We start from the raw sequence: 20,132 nt of genomic DNA, 5'->3' as shown, positions 1-20,132 counted from the left end.
GAAGCCGAATTGGCCTTAGTACAAAACATGAAAGTTGTAATTTTTTAAGTCCTTAATGTGCCTACAAAATTTCAGATCAAACGGACCTGTGTATCCCGATTTATAGCCAAAACACTTGCACCTGTTTTGAACATTGGATTGTGTTACGTTTGTGGATTTAGCCTCTGACCATGCTCGGTTCACCTGGATAACGTACGAACTGAGTGTTCACCCCTTCATAATAAATGTTGATCTTGGTTTTAGCTTCGAAACAGTATAAAGTGCGTCCAAATCCGTGTTCCGTAACTCCAGTTATAACCAAAACAAGATCAGTTGTCAGAACTGCCTTTGAATTTGGACAGTTCTGACAGGAAATTTGGACGCTTTTTTCACCCTGCTTTGTATTGATTCAGGTTTTGACTAAAACATAAAAGTTTTAGCCTTATGACATAGCTTTCTAATGTCTTTGGAATTTCGTGATTTGGATTTCCGAGCTGTGAGTTATGGTCTGGTAAACAGACCCTGTCCGTCACCCTAAAGTGCAAACTTCTGGTACTGTATTCCATAATTTCGACCTACTTCCATTCAGATCGAGATTAATGTGTCTTCATGAAAATTGTAGCCCTTCTTCTTAGCTTCGTAACGGTATCTATACACTTTAATCTGACATTTCTAGCCCAACTTATGATCAAAATTTTTTGGGACAGTAACTATGCCCATTTCCGTTTGCCGACCGTTTCCATTTCCGTTTGCCGATTCCGCACATGCATGTGCCAATTTTGCCGTTTTGCTTAATTTACGCACTTAAGTAGTTGTTTTTGTGATAATATGGGTCAACATTCTGCTACAGGCGGTGACGGGCTAGACGGAGCCGGTGGGGCCACTAGCTGACGACTTGAATTCATTTCCGTACTTTCTCTCGTTATACTTGCTCTTTAGGTGAGTAATCAGGGTTTCTGTGTAACTCAATGCTAATATGAGTTTACTATGAAAAATGGGCACTTAGGCGAGGATGTACTTTATCGCACTCGACCTAAACCCCATTAGTTGCTATTGATACCTGTGAAATATGATTTTGTGATTTGAACCAGAGCATTTATTGCTTGAACCACCATTTTAGAGCATTTATTGCTCGAAAAATATTTTAGAGCATTTATTGCTCGTGACTTGAGCTGAGGCTCATGGTCTCTCTATGTGGGATCCTTTAAGAGAAGCGAGCTGTGTGGCTCAGGATCTCAAGGGTCAACCAGTGTTCAAGCTCGACAAATGAGTTGGCTTTGGAGCCACCCGTATCCTTACCATGTGGTGTTACTTTTCTACTTTTGCTTTGCTCTCACTGTGCAAATGTTGACATGTAAAAATTATATTTTTACCCCTGGTTAGTCGCTAAACTTATAGCTTACCCCCTTTTCTTTTGTTTTCCTTAGTAGGGGCCGACGCGGGGAAATTTTGGCACCATCACTAATATAGTTAGGTTGGGTTTGTAATAGTTGAACAACTAAGATATTTTTGTTTTGTTTTGGTGACCTGTATTAAAATCCTTCTTTGGGTCTACTTTCTAATTTTGATTACTATCATGCGATGATGCAGTGATCTGGATATCTACTTTTGAGGATGTAAATAGAAATCTTTTGGAGATTGTATATTGTGAATGGTGCTCTTTTGGTTTCTTTAGTTTTTATTGTTTTGTATTTTCGAGTCTTGGCGTGAGCTGGGCAGGCTGTCCGTCGAACCCTTTGGTTCGCCTTAGGGTGAGATGGGGCCGTCACAGTTGGTATCAAAGTTTAGGTTTCAGATCTTTGTAGTGCATTCGAGATTTCAACGTTTAAGATGCCGGACTGTGGGGTACTTGGCTATTAAGGTAAATATTGAATGCTACGATTTTGATATTGGACTTGTGTAATTTTCCCATGAGGCAAAGTGGGGATTGAGTTGATTGCACTTGGAGATGGCCAGTCCCAGTGTGAATCGACTTGGTTCTTATTTAATGTTAAAGTTAGCTATTTGGACCTATTCTTTAGGTTTGCACCCTAGGGCCGCCGGGGCGGTGCTGGTGGATTAGGTGGGCTCAGCAGGGGAGTTGCGTTAGGGCCGTTGACTTGAATTACTTTATTGTCCTGTTGATTTGTTTTGAAATCGATGTGTTCAGTGTTTTGGTACTAGCTGCATTTTTGCTAATTTGTGCATATCTTTGGCGTAAACCTGTATATGCATGTCCAAAAATTTTGATCATTTAGTGTGTTTTATATGGTGTTTTATATGGTAAAGTTTTCACTACAAATGGAAGCCGGTGGCCGAGGTGGAGGTAGGGGACGAGGCCGAGGCCGAAGAAAAGGTAGGGGACGGAGACCAGAACCCAAAAGGGTAGAAAATGAAAATACGAACCACCAAGCTGATAACCAAGTAGCTACAGCCATATAATGGATGACAGATTTGCTGGCACGAATGGTGGACCAACAGGGTCAGGGTCATGGGAATAATGCCGGAAACCCTGGAAGTAATCTGAGCAATCACGAGGGAGTGGACCGTGCCTTAGAACGGTTCCAAAAATTTGCACCCCCGAAATTCATAGGTGGACCTAGCCCTGACTTAGCTGAGAGATGGATGGACCGCATGATGGATATATTCGCTGCGCTCGGGTATTCAGAGGAACGGCAGGTATCTTTCGTTGTCTTCCAATTTGAAGGATCAGCCCGAGCATGGTGGAATGTAATAAAGGCTAAGTGGGAACGAGAGCAGACCCCCTGGACTTGGGTCAATTTCACCCGTGAGTTTAACGAGAAGTATTTGCCACCGATTGTTCAAGAAAGGCGGGAAGAGGCCTTTATCCGCCAGCGTCAAGGGTCGTTAAGTGTGGCAGAGTACGAGACACAATTTACCAAACTCTCTCATTTTGCTCCAGAGTTAGTACTAACAGACCGAAAGAGAATTCGTCGATTTGTCCAGGGTTTAAACGTGAAAATACAAGAGGCACTGGCGGCTGCCCAGTTGGATACATTCAGCCAGACCCTGGAAAAGGCACAGCGAATAGAGACAGCAAGGAGTCAGGTAAAAGCTTTCCGTGACAAGAATAGAACACCATCTGACACCTATACCTACACTGGTGGGCAAAGCTCGGGAAGCGAGCCACCTAGTAAGAGGAGTAAGGAAGTCGATGGTACACGACCAGTGGGGACTCCGAATCAAGGTAAAACAAGGGAAGATCAGGCAGGAAAAGGGCCCCAAAGTGGTGTCTCACATGGGGAATCGATGTTCGGAACCAGAAGAGTATGTGATGTCTGTGGGGCCACTAACCATACGGAAGATACCTGTTGGAAGAAAGAGAAAAATTGGCGATGTTTCCGATGTGGTAGCAATGAACACCTAGTTGCTCAGTGCCCTCAGAAGTCGAGGGGAGGAAATAAATCAGGGACGAAGAGAACCATTTCTAGGCCGATCAGGGACGCCAAAGGTATGAATTTCGAGAACGAAATTCTTCTAAGAGGGGGAGGTTGTGAGATCCCGATTCGTCCTTAATTTTGAATAAGGAATATTAGTGCTAAATTTTTCTATAAAATTTGATTTTAAGGATGATGGTAATTCTTTACATGTGATTTTACTTTTAGAATCGAAAAAACCTTAATTTAAAATTTTATTAAAACCCTAATGGATTTACACCTTTGATATTTTTACCCAAAACCCTAGTTTACGTATTAATCATAAGTTTATGTGGTAGTAAATATCATGCATGCTAATGTATGTTTTCGTATGAGGAGATACCGGATTCGATTTCTTTTATAAAGGTTAAGTAGGATTAGAGAGCTAAAAAGTCTTACACTAGTAAATTCCCTAGTGTTTTGCTAATTGAACAACCTTAAGTTGGGTTTAAAACCCTTAATTTAGCTAATGTAAAAAGATTGTGGTTTAGTTGCTTTTATGTGGAATAAAGAATAATTAAGGATGGGTGATTAAGATAATAAGGTGATTAGTGAAATGATTAAGTGTGACTAAGTATTTTGGATTAGATTAAGTTAATGACCTATGGACTAATTTGCAAAGAATTAAATGATTTGGGGCAAGAGTGTGAAAGGGGGCAAAGAAGGTTGTGGTGGAAATTAAGCCATGGTTGTATTTGATTTTGATTGGTTAGTGAAACAAATATCTTACCCATCTTAAGTCTTGCAAGCTATAAACCACAAACACAAGCTAAGACATAAAACACAAACCAAAAACTAAGGGAGAGAGAGAGAGAAAACTGTGAGGGAGAGAAGGAAAGAGGAAAAAGAAGGCTTCAACTAGTTGATCCAATTTCTTGCACAAATCTTGTGATTCAACCGAAAAATCTCGAATTCACTCCGTAGAAATCCTTTGTTAGGTGGTAGTGACTAAGTTGGTGGAGTGGTTTGGAAAGAGGAGGTGCTAAATTGCTTGTTTTCTTGAGGTTACAAGGTGAGTTGTTAAGAACTTTTCCCTTTAGCTTTGATAATGTTCAATTGGTGGCTTTAGTGGCTTAATATGATGACATATGGTTTGTTTATGGTTGGAAGTGAAGTTATGATGGATTTTGATTTATTATTGCTATTTTTCTGTTTTATATGATAATCATGGTTTAGTTATGGATTGAGGGTTTATTATGGTGTAAAATGAAGCTAATATATGTTGGATACGATCGGCTGCGGAAAATTTCTGGTTAGTGCGAAAAATTACAGTTGAGGGTTGTGATTAACCCTGTTCTGCCTGGTACTGTTTGACCTAGTTAGAAGCCGAATTGGCCTTAGTACAAAACATGAAAGTTGTAATTTTTTAAGTCCTTAATGTGCCTACAAAATTTCAGATCAAACGGACCTGTGTATCCCGATTTATAGCCAAAACACTTGCACCTGTTTTGAACATTGGATTGTGTTACGTTTGTGGATTTAGCCTCTGACCATGCTCGGTTCACCTGGATAACGTACGAACTGAGTGTTCACCCCTTCATAATAAATGTTGATCTTGGTTTTAGCTTCGAAACAGTATAAAGTGCGTCCAAATCCGTGTTCCGTAACTCCAGTTATAACCAAAACAAGATCAGTTGTCAGAACTGCCTTTGAATTTGGACAGTTCTGACAGGAAATTTGGACGCTTTTTTCACCCTGCTTTGTATTGATTCAGGTTTTGACTAAAACATAAAAGTTTTAGCCTTATGACATAGCTTTCTAATGTCTTTGGAATTTCGTGATTTGGATTTCCGAGCTGTGAGTTATGGTCTGGTAAACAGACCCTGTCCGTCACCCTAAAGTGCAAACTTCTGGTACTGTATTCCATAATTTCGACCTACTTCCATTCAGATCGAGATTAATGTGTCTTCATGAAAATTGTAGCCCTTCTTCTTAGCTTCGTAACGGTATCTATACACTTTAATCTGACATTTCTAGCCCAACTTATGATCAAAATTTTTTGGGACAGTAACTATGCCCATTTCCGTTTGCCGACCGTTTCCATTTCCGTTTGCCGATTCCGCACATGCATGTGCCAATTTTGCCGTTTTGCTTAATTTACGCACTTAAGTAGTTGTTTTTGTGATAATATGGGTCAACATTCTGCTACAGGCGGTGACGGGCTAGACGGAGCCGGTGGGGCCACTAGCTGACGACTTGAATTCATTTCCGTACTTTCTCTCGTTATACTTGCTCTTTAGGTGAGTAATCAGGGTTTCTGTGTAACTCAATGCTAATATGAGTTTACTATGAAAAATGGGCACTTAGGCGAGGATGTACTTTATCGCACTCGACCTAAACCCCATTAGTTGCTATTGATACCTGTGAAATATGATTTTGTGATTTGAACCAGAGCATTTATTGCTTGAACCACCATTTTAGAGCATTTATTGCTCGAAAAATATTTTAGAGCATTTATTGCTCGTGACTTGAGCTGAGGCTCATGGTCTCTCTATGTGGGATCCTTTAAGAGAAGCGAGCTGTGTGGCTCAGGATCTCAAGGGTCAACCAGTGTTCAAGCTCGACAAATGAGTTGGCTTTGGAGCCACCCGTATCCTTACCATGTGGTGTTACTTTTCTACTTTTGCTTTGCTCTCACTGTGCAAATGTTGACATGTAAAAATTATATTTTTACCCCTGGTTAGTCGCTAAACTTATAGCTTACCCCCTTTTCTTTTGTTTTCCTTAGTAGGGGCCGACGCGGGGAAATTTTGGCACCATCACTAATATAGTTAGGTTGGGTTTGTAATAGTTGAACAACTAAGATATTTTTGTTTTGTTTTGGTGACCTGTATTAAAATCCTTCTTTGGGTCTACTGTGACGGCCCCACCTCCCCCTAGGGCGTACCCCAGGGTTCGGCGGGTCGCCTGCCCAGCTCTCGCCAGGACTCAGTCACTCGTATCACGTGCGTACATCCATAGACAATAAGTAACCCATCCACTTCAACTTAATATATACATAGATGCTCAAGTAAAAGATAAGAAACTTCTACTCACCAGAAGTCTTCAAAGTTTTTACCATTCAAGTACAACCATCGAATATACAAGGGTTCTCATTCCTCATACAACCAGCCCGTGCCAAGCACTAGGGCGAGAACCATTACAAGGCCAAAGAACTAGATCAACTAGACTATACAGAACTCTCGTCCTTGCTCGCCTTCCCCTGCTAAGGAAAACAATTGACGTGGTATGAGCTAAAAAGCCCAGTGAGGTTCTATATACATAAACAAGTAATTAAACAAGGAACATTAGTCATGTAATAACAATTAATCCAGAAAACCTTATGTATAGTTCATGAGTGGTTGGGACTTATTACAGGTATGGAGCATATCACAGGTATAACACATGATTTCATGTTGGCATTTTAGCATGGAACAATTATCGTGATACACGGTAACCATATACTGAAGGATACGGTGTTCCGGTGGAACTTTGTCGGTCCTCTGCACCTTATAACTTCCGAATCCCCACGGTTGACTGGCCATCACCTTATCCCTCCAGTGGTAATACTCGAGTATACCGACGGTTGTCCAGGGTTCCAACCTACCCGACCGAGCCCAGTCCTGGCTCGAGTAGGTCGGTAACCGAGGCGGGGCCCAAGTTCAGCTTAGAGCTTACAACATGCACAACTAACCAAGTAAATCGGTAAACGGTAAATGGTAAAATTCATCAATTGAATAGGTCGAATGAGGTAAAGTACACACTCGCCTAACAATGATGGACAACTTCATATAGCATGTGATTCATGATAATTAAGTAATCAAGTGGACACTTAGCACGTAAGCAATACAAATTGATTTCATGGGAGCATGTAATTCACGGATATCACGTAATCACATAAATTGGAAATCGAGTAAACAGATAGTCAAGTAATCAGGTAGTCACAGAAAACAATGGGTATATAGAACACTCACCTATTTACGCACAACAACGTGCAAAATATCCTTCCGGATATTATCTTTAGTCACCGAGAAAACCTAAGATTAAATGAAAAGAATATTACCACTCATTTGTCACAACCAATTAGGTGCAATCAAAGAGACTCGTCGCATGATGAGTAGAACGTATAAAAAGACTTTAAAGTAGAACGTGGACATTTGGACTCGTGGATAAAAATAACTAGGGTTTCATAGACCACACATAAAACCAACTCAAAAGGGTTATAAAATTTTCTAATGGAAACACTTGAACTAAAGACAAATCAAAATCCAACTAGATAGACTAGGAAATACCGTTTTCGGAATCGTTTATGTGGTTGAAACTTATCTTATATTCAAGTAGATATTATAGACTAATTGTCTTAATGAAATTCATGAAAAAGAGAGGACAAAATACTCAAGAAAATCCTAAACTACTCCTCTTTATTTGGTAAGAGTAAGTAAACATTTGGAGTTTCCAATTGAAGAAGGATCATGTTTTTAAGATGGAAATACGGTCATAGTATTTTACAAGTTCAAATAAACCTTAGCTTTCGGGCGAAAATTTGGGCAGCATGCCCTTTGTTTTTACCTAATTTTCCAGCCATTTTGGCTTCATTATTTTTCCTCAACCACAACCCAACATCACACATAAGCAATTCAAGTCAAGAGCCGTTCCATAGGCTCACAATATCATAAGAATAAGAAATACAGAAATAACAAGTGCAGAAATTCAATTTAGCAAAAGACAGATTTGACGTATGAAAGCGGAAATAACTTATCCGAGGCTACGCTTATCGGATTAAGACGCAACTTATGCCGTTTCGAAGCTAAGACACAGGGCTAAAATGTTCATGAAGGTCACTTAGTCCAGTTTCTAATGTAACTTGGTCAAATTCTCAAATTACTAAACCAGAAATCAATTCGTCGGCTGTTTAAATACATTACACTGTAATGGACATATCTCAGAGTACATAAGTCCGAATCAGGTTTTCTTAGAGGCATTTGAAAGATAATTCAGAATAATACAACTTTCATGTTTTGGCAAAAAGCTAAATCAGAATGAATACTAGTCAAAAAACGTGATAAACTGGACTTAACTGATGAAACGGACTGCTGGGAAATTTTTAAAACAGTGAGGGTATTTTGGACTTTTCACAACCTACGTTGCTCCGATTGAGCTGAAATTTTGTGGGCAACTATAAAATATCATTCTCTACAACTTTCATGTTTTATTCCAAGCCAAAATCGGCCTCTAACTAGGTGATATAGAAACGGGCAGAACTGAATTTTCAAGTCCCTGAAATCTGGAAATTCTTGAAATCAAATGCTAATTTCTTTATTTTTGGCTTGCTTCACCATCTTAACTTCCCATATTAAACTTTAAACATCAAAGCCCCAAATTTTAAGCACTAGAAAAATCATAGGAAAGCTGAAAAATATTCCAATAAAATGGAAAATCATGACCCAAGCCTCTATTTCACCACATACCTCAATAATACAACCATATGTGACATATTTAGCGACTAATCGTGAATTTAATCGGAGAGTCAAGGTTCCAGCATGTATACCTTTCCAAGGAGACTAGAAACAAGTGTTCAAGGCCTTTGTTCCTCAAGAAAATTACACCGGTAGGTAGCCTTTGTGCTAGATAACAACTTAATCGGAGTAGATTTGCGCGAATAGAAGAAACTTTTCAAGATTTGGAGAAGAAATGAAGGAGAATGAGATGAACTCTCTTTGTCTCTCTCTCTCTCTCTCTTATTTCGGCCAAGATGCAGAATTAATGGAGGGAATTAAGCTAAGCTTGTGTTATAAGAAGGTTGGAAAGCTAAGGATTAATTCTAGCCACAAGTTTGGCTAACACTTGGACTAATCTTGACCACAAATTTTTCTCTCTCTTGTTGCATTTCTAATCTCTAATTTTCGGCCAATAGGAGGGCTAAGAGGGGGAAGATATTTTGCTCCATTAATGATAAACTTGTATGGCAAGAAAGTGGTGATCAAGTGGTGGTTCAATCGGTAGTACGCGGTACACGTCGGTGTGACGCGTTTTCTCTTAAATCGCGCGTACCAGGGTTTTTTACTTTCAACTCACTAACTTTTTATCATTGCTCCTAATCACATATTATTTCTCACTTAAAAGTCACTTTTAATCATCAAATTGATCCTCGGCCAGTACCGAAAATTCATCCGGCGGAAAAATCGAAAAACCCTAATTTTGCTCAAGTCATGAAACCGAAGCGGAAAACCCTATTTTCTAGGTTCATCTGCACTTATAGTTGAACAATTAGATAGTAGAGCTTTAATAAATAATAATTTTCAAATAAAAGGCATTTTTGAGGAAAAATGTAGAAAATTTGCGGGTCCTCACATCTACTTTCTAATTTTGATTACTATCATGCGATGATGCAGTGATCTGGATATCTATTTTTGAGGATGTAAAAAGAAATCTTTTGGAGATTGTATATTGTGAATGGTGCTCTTTTGGTTTCTTTAGTTTTTATTGTTTTGTATTTTCGAAATTTTGGCACCATCACTAGTATAGTTAGGTTGGGTTTGTAATAGTTGAACAACTAAGATATTTTTGTTTTGTTTTGGTGACCTGTATTAAAATCCTTCTTTGGGTCTACTTTCTAATTTTGATTACTATCATGCGATGATGCAGTGATCTGGATATCTACTTTTGAGGATGTAAATAGAAATCTTTTGGAGATTGTATATTGTGAATGGTGCTCTTTTGGTTTCTTTAGTTTTTATTGTTTTGTATTTTCGAGTCCTGGCGCGAGTTGGGCAGGCGGTCCGTCGAACCCTTTGGTTCGCCTTAGAGTGAGATGGGGCCGTTACACTCATCAAAAGAATGGCGGTGCTTGATAACACATCAGGCAATACCCCACCAAAGAGGTTCAGTTCAAGAATTTCATCCCTGGTGGTGCTTGATAACACAACAGGCATGCCTCGCCAAAAGAATGGCGGTGCTTGATAACACAATAGGTAATGCCCCACCAGAGAGGCTCAGTTCAAAAAATTCATCCCTGGCGGTGCTTGATAACATAACAGGCATGCCTCGCCAGAAAAATGGCAATGCTTGAAAACACAACAGACAATGCCTCACCAGAGAGGTTCAGTTCAACCGCTACAGATTAGTAGCCGGTCTACAACCACACGAGTACGGATAAGTTCAAAGCAGGGTCAAAGCAGGGTTCAAACATATAAGTTTAAAAGCAGAGCAAAATACTTCAGGTTCATGGTGCACGAGTACAAATAAGAACTCACTCGCCTAGCCTATGTCCAACGACTCACATTCTCAAGCAATCACAGACTTCAAGTCCACATATAGGTCATATACGAATCAAATTACTTGCTCAAGCGTAAATGAAATACGATATATTTAGTCTAATCGGGTCCATTAAGTGTATGTAAGAGCACACTCGCCTAAACAGGTTCAAGTCTCAAGTGAGCTTAGCCTAGTAGGTCTCAGGCAGTTCAAGTATTTCAAATTCCAATACTTACAAATCGGGTGGTGCAAACTTTAATCAAACAAGAAGACTAGAAGAAGGATGCAAAACTAGAAGTTTTCTCACTAATTCCGGCCACCACCACAATCTATCAAAACCCTAGCCAAAATCTTATTAGACAAGTTCTAGATAACATTCATCATTTCAAGCTCCTCATCCAATTACGTCTCAAGGACAATATGAAATCCTCTGTGCTCCAACCTGTGCCATTACAACTTATCTCACAGTCACTTATGATTCCTATTCACATCATCATGTACTAGACCATGTTCCTCCCAAATTCACAAGCATTTCCTTAGGAAAAGTATCGAGCACTCAAGTACAAGAATCCAAAACTAAAGAACTGTACAACTCAGGCCGTACGCTAGTACCAGAATCGGTTGATGTATGCTTGGAAGCAACCAAGTCATATCTTACACTTACCACTTTCAAACCAGTCCCACAGTCCGGCATCCTAAACTTTAGCCTAAGATACACTACAGAGATCTAAAGCCTAAGCTCCGATACCAACTGTGACAGCCCCACCTCTCCCTAAGGCGAACCAAAGGGTTCGGCGGACTGCCTGCCCACCTCTCGCCAGGACTCACTCACTCACTACAGAGTTCAAATAACTTGCAAGGCACATCTCAAATAATACATCAAATCCTCCGTGAATTACATATCACAAGCAAAGCGAATACTAGTTCCCAAGCGTGGAATGTACACATATATTCGTTCAATTCCAAACATTCATACAATCCTAACTATTACACAAAAGAAATCTAGAACTCAAACTATACAGGAGATATTCATCCAATCATACTAATAACTCATTACACGCGCTTCCTTTGCCTCGAGCCCTATGGAGGGGAAAAATATATTTTGGGGTGAGTTAGAAACTCAGCGAGTGACCAGTAAAATCAGTAATCAAGTACATTTCATAGTAATGCATTTAGATGATGGCATGACTCAGTGATCAAATGTAAATTTATTGCTCTTGTGAGCCAGTGAAATCCTCGTATTTAGAAATCCAATGGTCAAACAGATCAATGAACAGTCAAATAGTAATAGGGAGACATCAATGCTCCCGATAAACAGTGGTGGAGACGTTGGTTCTAAGAACACGAATTCCAAGAACTCAATGGAGCCAAATCATGTCATGGCACACACACAAACACAAATGTTATGCAATCGAGTAACCAATGCAAGAATTAGTTCGAAAAGTAACTTTGAAAATAGTTGTGGAATCACTCACCGACCACAGCTCATGAACCTCATCCATCATAAATCATTGCCTTATTCAAGTCCAAGCCCTATATCACAAATATCATGTCAAACAAAAGGAAATCAAAAGGCATCATATCCAAGACCTATTATGGCGTTACGAAGCTAAGACATATACCAACATTTCTTATGAAGACCTCCAAAGCCAAATTATACATATTCATGGTCAAAAATCGAGATCTTAGAGAAAAATGGAAACTGTCCGTGAAACAGGGCTTAAGGGCAGTCAAGGGTATTTCGGTCATTTCACAAGCTACAGAACTCTAATCGATCTGAAATTTTGTAGGTAGATAGCTAACTCATATATCTACAACTTTCATGTTTTGTCCAACAGTTGTTTCGGTCTAAAACATGGCTAAATTTACAGTCCAAGTTGAGTCCAGAAACAAGGTAAACTGAAATTACCCTTCTAAACTCACCTTTGTATAGAACCACAATTACACATACGAATAATAAGATATACCACACATCTAATTAGCCCACAATACCCCTTCAATATGAGCCAATAGACTGTGAATTGATGTTTAAGGACTCTAGTAGGTGTCTCTGATAGATAATTGTAATCAATTTTGGGTTTGGAAGGAATTTGAGAAAGTTAGGGTTTTATATCCCCAATTCTGTCCGGTTTTGTATCTCATGGTTCGGGGCCGAATTGGCCTTTGGTTAAAACATAAAAGTTGTAGGTATTGATGTTTTAAGGGTTCCTGTAAAATTTCAGGTCAATTGGAGTAGTGTAGAATGAGATAAGCCGAAATTACTATTGCTGTTCTAGGTTCATCAGGATGTTAGAACTGTGTCTGAAATGGGTTGTTTTGACTGGAATTGTTTTGGATTTGGGTGTTAAGGTCTTCTGATGAAATGTAGCTTGATGTCCTAGCTACCATATGCCTTTGTAATTTCTGCATTTGGACCTGTTTAGACTGAGTTGTACTGATTACAGCATAGTGTAATTTGTAAACCTGCAATTACGGTTCTGGTTTGTTATTTGGCATATTTGACTTAGTTGTGCTGGGATTTGGACTGAGTGACCTTATACATTGTTGTAGCCCTGGTTCTTAGCTTCGAAACGGTGGGTCTTGGACCTCCATCCGATACTCGTAGTACCTTTGGTGCCATTACCGCAAAATGACGTCCAAAACTGTTTTTCTGGTTTTGAGCTTAACTTTCATTTCCGGACTTTTCCCTAGCTTGACTTGTACTAGTACTACTTGGAGCTTGCTGGATGGTTATTGGATGAACTTGTTGTTGTGTGTGTACCTTTGGGTTTGAATGAGAATATAATGAAGCCGTGATGGCTGGAAAAGTTAGCAAATTTAGGGGAAGTGCTGTCCGAACTTTGAAGGGACTTGTTGCATTGGGTTTGTGATCTAAGACTTGGATTTGAGCAAGGCAATGCTATATGATGGATGATTTCTGAGCCATGGAGGTGAGTGACCTCAAACTATTTCTAAAATTATTTATGAACCGTTTCTTGCATTATTTACTTTTTGAACTGTTTCCAAATTTACTTTTGAACCGCTTTCCCGCATTATTTACTTTTGAACTGTATTCAAAGTTAATTTTGGAACTGTTTTCTTACATATCATGCGTGCTTGCATATCAGTGTCTTGTTATTATTGATTTTGCTTTCAATGATTGTTAAAACGAGTTTTCTAGGCGAGTGTGTACATTATCGCACTCGACCTAAATAAATATGAAATTTTCAATGATTAATGATTAAATGCTACTTGCGCATGAATGTAAGCCTTTTGGGCTGAACTGGCCATTGCCTCTTGTTACCGGTCGTCTCGAGCCAGAAGCGGACTCGGTCGGGCGACTAGGAACTTGGGTGAACGTTTCGGTATACTCGAGTATTACCTTGTAGGTTGGTGGAGCCTGGCCAAAAGCCAGGGACGGGATGAATGAATGCACGAATGAAACCAAAAATGCAATGAAAGGACAGGAGAACGAACGTATCCTTGTCATGAATGTTACTATCGCTTTCCATTGTAAATGTTTCTTGAATTATTGATACTCCATATTTATTGTTTTGTAAACGTTGTAATTGTTTCTAGACTTATCCTTTGATCTACAACATCATTGAAATGAACCATTGTTAAACAGATTTGATAACTGATTTTATTGGTTACTCGCTGAGCTTCTAGCTCACCCCAAAAAGGTTTTATTCCCCTCCACAGGGCTCAAGGCGAAGGAAGGGCTTGTAGTGTTTATTCATGGATTATCTCATGTATGGATTGAACTTGGATTTCCTTTTGTGTAATCATTCATATTGGGATTGTATTGAACGTTTAGAATTGCTTGGATGTGTAATAGGCTAGTTTTGGACTTCCTCCTGTATAATACTTGGGATCATGGATCAGAGTGGCGCAGTGGAAGCGTGGACGCTTCGCTTTTGATATGTAAAGTTTGGGAACCTTTGATGTATATTTGATATATATATCTTGAAATTCAATTGAGGTTTGTAGTGAACGACTGAGTCCCGGCGAGAACTGGGCAGGCGGCCCGCCGAACCCTCTGGTTCGCCTTAGAGGGAGGTGGGGCTGTGACAGTTGGTATCAGAGCTTAGGCTTCAGATCTCTGTAGTGTATCCTAGGCTTGAAGTTTAGGATGCCGGACTGTGGGTTTGGTTTTTAGTGATTCTTGCGGGATGTCTCGACTTGATTGGTTCAAGATGGAATGTCGAGGACGACATTCTTTTAAGGAGGGGAGATTGTGACGCCCCGAAAAGTATAAGTGTGAGAACCCGTACTTTTCCCATTTTCTAGGGTTTTATTTATTTAATGGCTTGTTTTCTGCGTTTTTTTTAGTAGGGAAATTTTCTAGATATTTTTAAGCAGCAGATATAGTTTTTGGATGATTTTTCTAGTATCAAATAGGTTTTGAGAAATTAAGAGTGTATACCGGATGTGGGACCCACTAGGGCGAAAAGTTCGGAAAAATTCGGCCAATTAGGATAAGTTCCGGATACTGGGTGAAATTTATCGGGTGTTAAGAGATAAATAGAGGAGGTGAAGTGATTGATGTGAGAGGGAAAAAGAAGGATAGGAATGCATTTAATGGAGTGACAAATATCACACTTCCATTGGTTGAAGGCTAAGACAACTATTCATCTTTTGACCTTTCTTACCCTTGGATTAAATATCTCAAAAATTGACTAAAAATTCACTCTTTCTTTCTCCATGTTGGCCGGCCACCTTAAGCTCAAGAAGAAAGAAAACTTCTCCAATTTTAAGCTTCCAACTAGCTCAAATCATCCAAACCAATTGCTTACAATTGTTTCTACTCCATAAAATCCCTCCATTTGGTGCTAGTAAGTGATTTTGTGGAAGTGTTCAAGGAAGCTAAGGTGTTCTACAACTCCTTTTCTCTTGTTTACTAGGTAATTGGTGATTGAACTTCCTCCTACACTTAATGAAGCTTAAGTTGTGCTTAATGGTAGCTAAAGTGATGAATTTGTGGTTTATTTCTTGGTTTGAGATGAATTGGTGAAGTTTTCAATTTATTGATGAATTTTCTGGTTTACTATGAATGTGATGTTGTGGCTATCTTTGATGATGGGAATTGATGTTTAAGGACTCTAGTAGGTGTCTCTGATAGATAATTGTAATCAATTTTGGGTTTGGAAGGAATTTGAGAAAGTTAGGGTTTTATATCCCCAATTCTGTCCGGTTTTGTATCTCATGGTTCGGGGCCGAATTGGCCTTTGGTTAAAACATAAAAGTTGTAGGTATTGATGTTTTAAGGGTTCCTGTAAAATTTCAGGTCAATTGGAGTAGTGTAGAATGAGATAAGCCGAAATTACTATTGCTGTTCTAGGTTCATCAGGATGTTAGAACTGTGTCTGAAATGGGTTGTTTTGACTGGAATTGTTTTGGATTTGGGTGTTAAGGTCTTCTGATGAAATGTAGCTTGATGTCCTAGCTACCATATGCCTTTGTAATTTCTGCATTTGGACCTGTTTAGACTGAGTTGTACTGATTACAGCATAGTGTAATTTGTAAACCTGCAATTACGGTTCTGGTTTGTTATTTGGCATATTTGACTTAGTTGTGCTGGGATTTGGACTGAGTGACCTTATACATTGTTGTAGCCCTGGTTCTTAGCTTCGAAACGGTGGGTCTTGGACCTCCATCCGATACTCGTAGTACCTTTGGTGCCATTACCGTAAAATGACGTCCAAAACTGTTTTTCTGGTTTTGAGCTTAACTTTCATTTCCGGACTTTTCCCTATCTTGACTTGTACTAGTACTACTTGGAGCTTGCTGGATGGTTATTGGATGAACTTGTTGTTGTGTGTGTACCTTTGGGTTTGAATGAGAATATAATGAAGCCGTGATGGCTGGAAAAGTTAGCAAATTTAGGGGAAGTGCTGTCCGAACTTTGAAGGGACTTGTTGCATTGGGTTTGTGATCTAAGACTTGGATTTGAGCAAGGCAATGCTATATGATGGATGATTTCTGAGCCATGGAGGTGAGTGACCTCAAACTATTTCTAAAATTATTTATGAACCGTTTCTTGCATTATTTACTTTTGAACTGTTTCCAAATTTACTTTTGAACCGCTTTCCCGCATTATTTACTTTTGAACAGTATTCAAAGTTAATTTTGGAACTGTTTTCTTACATATCATGCGTGCTTGCATATCAGTGTCTTGTTATTATTGATTTTGCTTTCAATGATTGTTAAAACGAGTTTTCTAGGCGAGTGTGTACATTATCGCACTCGACCTAAATAAATATGAAATTTTCAATGATTAATGATTAAATGCTACTTGCGCATGAATGTATGTTCATGCACACCAAAGAGGCACACCAAAGAGGGAAACTTGATCCAAGAGCTTTAAAATGTATTTTTGTGGGATACTCAAACACAAAGAAAGGATATAAGTGTTATCATCCTCCTTCAAAAAAAATTTTTACCTCCATGGATGTCACATTTGTTGAAAATGAACCTTACTCTCAAAGTAACAATCCTCATCCCCAGGGGGAGAGTTCTTGGGAAGATAAGGAATTTCTCCTTGATCTTCAAAGTCCTACACTAAACTTAAAGTCTTTCAAGCCTGACCATACACCAAATTCTAAAGGAGAACATACTAGCAGTGAACCTGAACCTGAATTTGAAGTTGAACATGCCAGTAAAGAAATTGACCCTGATCTTGGAGCTGAGGGAAAATCTGGTTTAAATCCAACTACACCACTCAAGGTCTACTCAAGGAAGAAAGTTCATATTTCTGAACCTGTGCAAATCCAAGAATCTGAACCACAATCAGGTACTGAAAATTCTGTTCCTTTGTGTGTTCAATCTGACTCTGCTCCTTGTGAATTTAATGATTTAGACCTGCCTATTGCTGTTCGAAAAGGAACACGAGAATGCACTAAGCATCCAATCTCAAATTTCGTGTCTTTCCATAGACTCTCTCCACAACATAAAACTTTCCTTACCACCATCAACTCCATTTCAATCCCACAAACACTACAAGAGGCACTTAGAAATAAGAACTGGTTACATGCTATGAAAGAGGAAATGAATGCCCTAGAGAGAAATAAGACTTGGGAAATTGTAAACCTGCCCAAAGGAAAGAAAACAGTGGGGTGTAAATGGGTGTTTACTTTGAAATATAGAGCTGATGGTTCATTAGAAAGGCATAAAGCTCGGTTGGTCGCAAAAGGATATACACAGACATATGGGATAGATTACCAAGAGACCTTTGCACCCGTTGCAAAAATGAATACTGTGCGTGTTCTTTTGTCTTTAGCCGCTAACTTTGGTTGGTGTTTACAGCAATTTGATGTTAAGAATGCATTCTTACATGGGGATTTAGAAGAAGAGGTGTACATGGAACCCCCACCGGGTTTCAATGAAATGTTTTTTGAAAAGAAAGTGTGCAGGTTAAAGAAAGCTTTATATGGATTAAAACAATCGCCAAGGGCTTGGTTCGGAAGATTTACTAAAGTGATGCTAGCAATGCAATACAAACAAAGTCAAGGAGATCATACTTTGTTCATAAAATATTCAAAAGGAGGTGTTACAGCTCTACTTGTATATGTAGATGACATCATCATTACCGGGGAATCCAATTGAAAGAGAAACACTCAAAAAGTGCTTAGCAAAGGAGTTTGAAATTAAAGAACTAGGGAGGCTGAAGTATTTTTTAGGCATTGAGGTGGCATACTCAAGTAAAGGCATCTTTGTTTCCCAACAAAAGTATGTCTTAGACTTGCTTAAAGAAACAGGCAATCTTGGATGCAAGGCAGCAAGTACACCCATTGAGCCTAACTTGAGATTGAATGAAGAGAAGGATGATAGCACAGTAGATAAGGGAAGATATCAGCGGTTGGTTGGGAAACTGATATACTTGTCCCATACAAGGCCGGACATAGCATTTGCTGTAAGTGTAGTAAGCCAATTTATGCATGATCCAAGAGAGAAACACTTGCAGGCTGTCAATAGAATTCTATCCTACCTCAAAGGGACACCAGGTAGAGGAATTTTGTTCAAGAAAAATGAAGGATTGCTCATAGAGGCATATACTGATGCTGATTATGCAGGTTCTGTTGTAGATCGTAGATCAACTTCAGGATATTGTACATTTCTTGGTGGGAACCTAGTGACATAGGCGGAGTAAGAAGCAATCGGTTGTTGCAAGATCAAGTGCGGAAGCAGAGTTTAGAGCTATGGCTCATGGAGTTTATGAATTGCTATGGCTCAAAATAATACTTGATGATCTTAAAATCAAGTGGGAAGGACCTATGAAACTCTATTGCGACAACAAGTCTGCCATCAACATTGCACACAATCCAGTGCAACATGATCGCACAAAGCACATCGAAGTTGATAGACATTTTATTAAAGAAAAGTTGGACAGTGGCATGATTTGCACTCCATATGTAGCATCAAATAATCAATTGGCAGATGTCTTAACTAAGGGAATGCCAACTTCCAACTTTGAAGACATTACATGCAAGATGGGAATGGAAAATATCTATTCACCATCTTGAGGGGGAGTGTTGAAAATCTAGAATATCTTTTTCTATGTATATCCCATGATTTCTGCTATATCCCATGATTTCTGCTCTATTTTAGGATAGAATAATTTACTCCTAATGTATTTTAGGATAGAATAAATTAGCTCCTAATTTTTAGGAAATTACAGATTTCATGGAATTGACAAAGTCAAATTCCATTTGTATAAATGTTGTACAGAGTCCAGAACAAAAGATATGACAGAACAATTCAGTTCTTCTTTTTGTTCAATAACTAATAAGACAAGACGAAGTAAGAAAGAGAAGTCGCTTCCATACATAAATATTCAATCTTACATCACAAGTTCAAAATACATCCACTTTCCAAAATATACAACTTCCCAAAAGATGTCTAGACAAATACATTCCAAAATTCTAGCCAAAAGAGCCTTCAAGTAGGTTTCTCCATAATTCTTTCCATTTCAGATCCTGTTAAGGAAAACAAATCTAACGGGATGAGCGGATACTCATGAGGCCAAGAAAACATGCAAAACACATAGCTCAAGTAGCAATGGCATTTAAGCAAGAATTAAAACTGTAACATTCAAATAATTCACAATTTTCAAATAAACACATTCAATGACGATACAGGAGCTCTCAGGAGCTAAGTTCCACTAGCTTTGCCAAGCCTCGATAAAAAAAAACCTTCCCGTGATGACACTCCGTCAACCGGGTTGACATTTAAGTCTGTAGAACTCCACTTACATGTCAATTCAATCCACCATACACCGTACCGGGCCTGAACTTCTATAAAAGGCACTACTACGCGAGTAGGCCAAGCAAGATCTCTCAATAGATCAAGCTTACAGTTATCTCATGGTTCACCAAGCTCCTCAACCAAGCCCTTGCTGGCTCGAGTCGCAAGGTCGGCCAATTGAGATTTGGGCGTCCCCCAATTCAGTTCAATTATAGGTCGAGGAGATTCACTCCAACAACATGCGAGCAGTTCAGTTATAAGTTGAGGAGATTCACTCCAACG

General features: G+C 39.1%; 2 protein-coding genes across 2 annotated transcripts; both read left to right on the top strand.

The window, feature by feature from the left end:
• The first annotated feature begins 2,424 nt into the window (after positions 1 to 2,424).
• LOC113751991 lies at positions 2,425 to 3,495 on the top strand. The gene has a single exon (XM_027296136.1). The coding sequence runs from the start codon at positions 2,425 to 2,427 to the stop codon at positions 3,493 to 3,495; it is 1,071 nt and encodes a 356-aa protein (XP_027151937.1).
• Positions 3,496 to 18,195: 14,700 nt separating this feature from the next.
• Positions 18,196 to 18,747, top strand: LOC113751990 (uncharacterized mitochondrial protein AtMg00810-like; the record flags this gene model as incomplete). Its single annotated transcript, XM_027296135.1, has 2 exons — positions 18,196 to 18,610; positions 18,680 to 18,747. Coding segments are annotated over 2 exons (483 nt in total), but the record flags the coding sequence as incomplete, so codon positions are not given.
• Between the last annotated feature and the right edge of the window lie 1,385 nt (positions 18,748 to 20,132).

Source organism: Coffea eugenioides, chromosome 11, assembly GCF_003713205.1.
Source record: "Coffea eugenioides isolate CCC68of chromosome 11, Ceug_1.0, whole genome shotgun sequence".
In the NCBI taxonomy this organism is placed as follows: Eukaryota; Viridiplantae; Streptophyta; class Magnoliopsida; order Gentianales; family Rubiaceae; genus Coffea; species Coffea eugenioides.
The sequence above is the reverse complement of the archived record's forward strand: the minus strand, read 5'-3'. Positions and strand labels throughout refer to the sequence as shown.

Bases quoted from the DNA above. Each gene is read 5' to 3' on its own strand.
- LOC113751991 (XM_027296136.1), top strand. From the start codon at position 2,425: ATGGTGGACCAACAGGGTCAGGGTCATGGGAATAATGCCGGAAACCCT.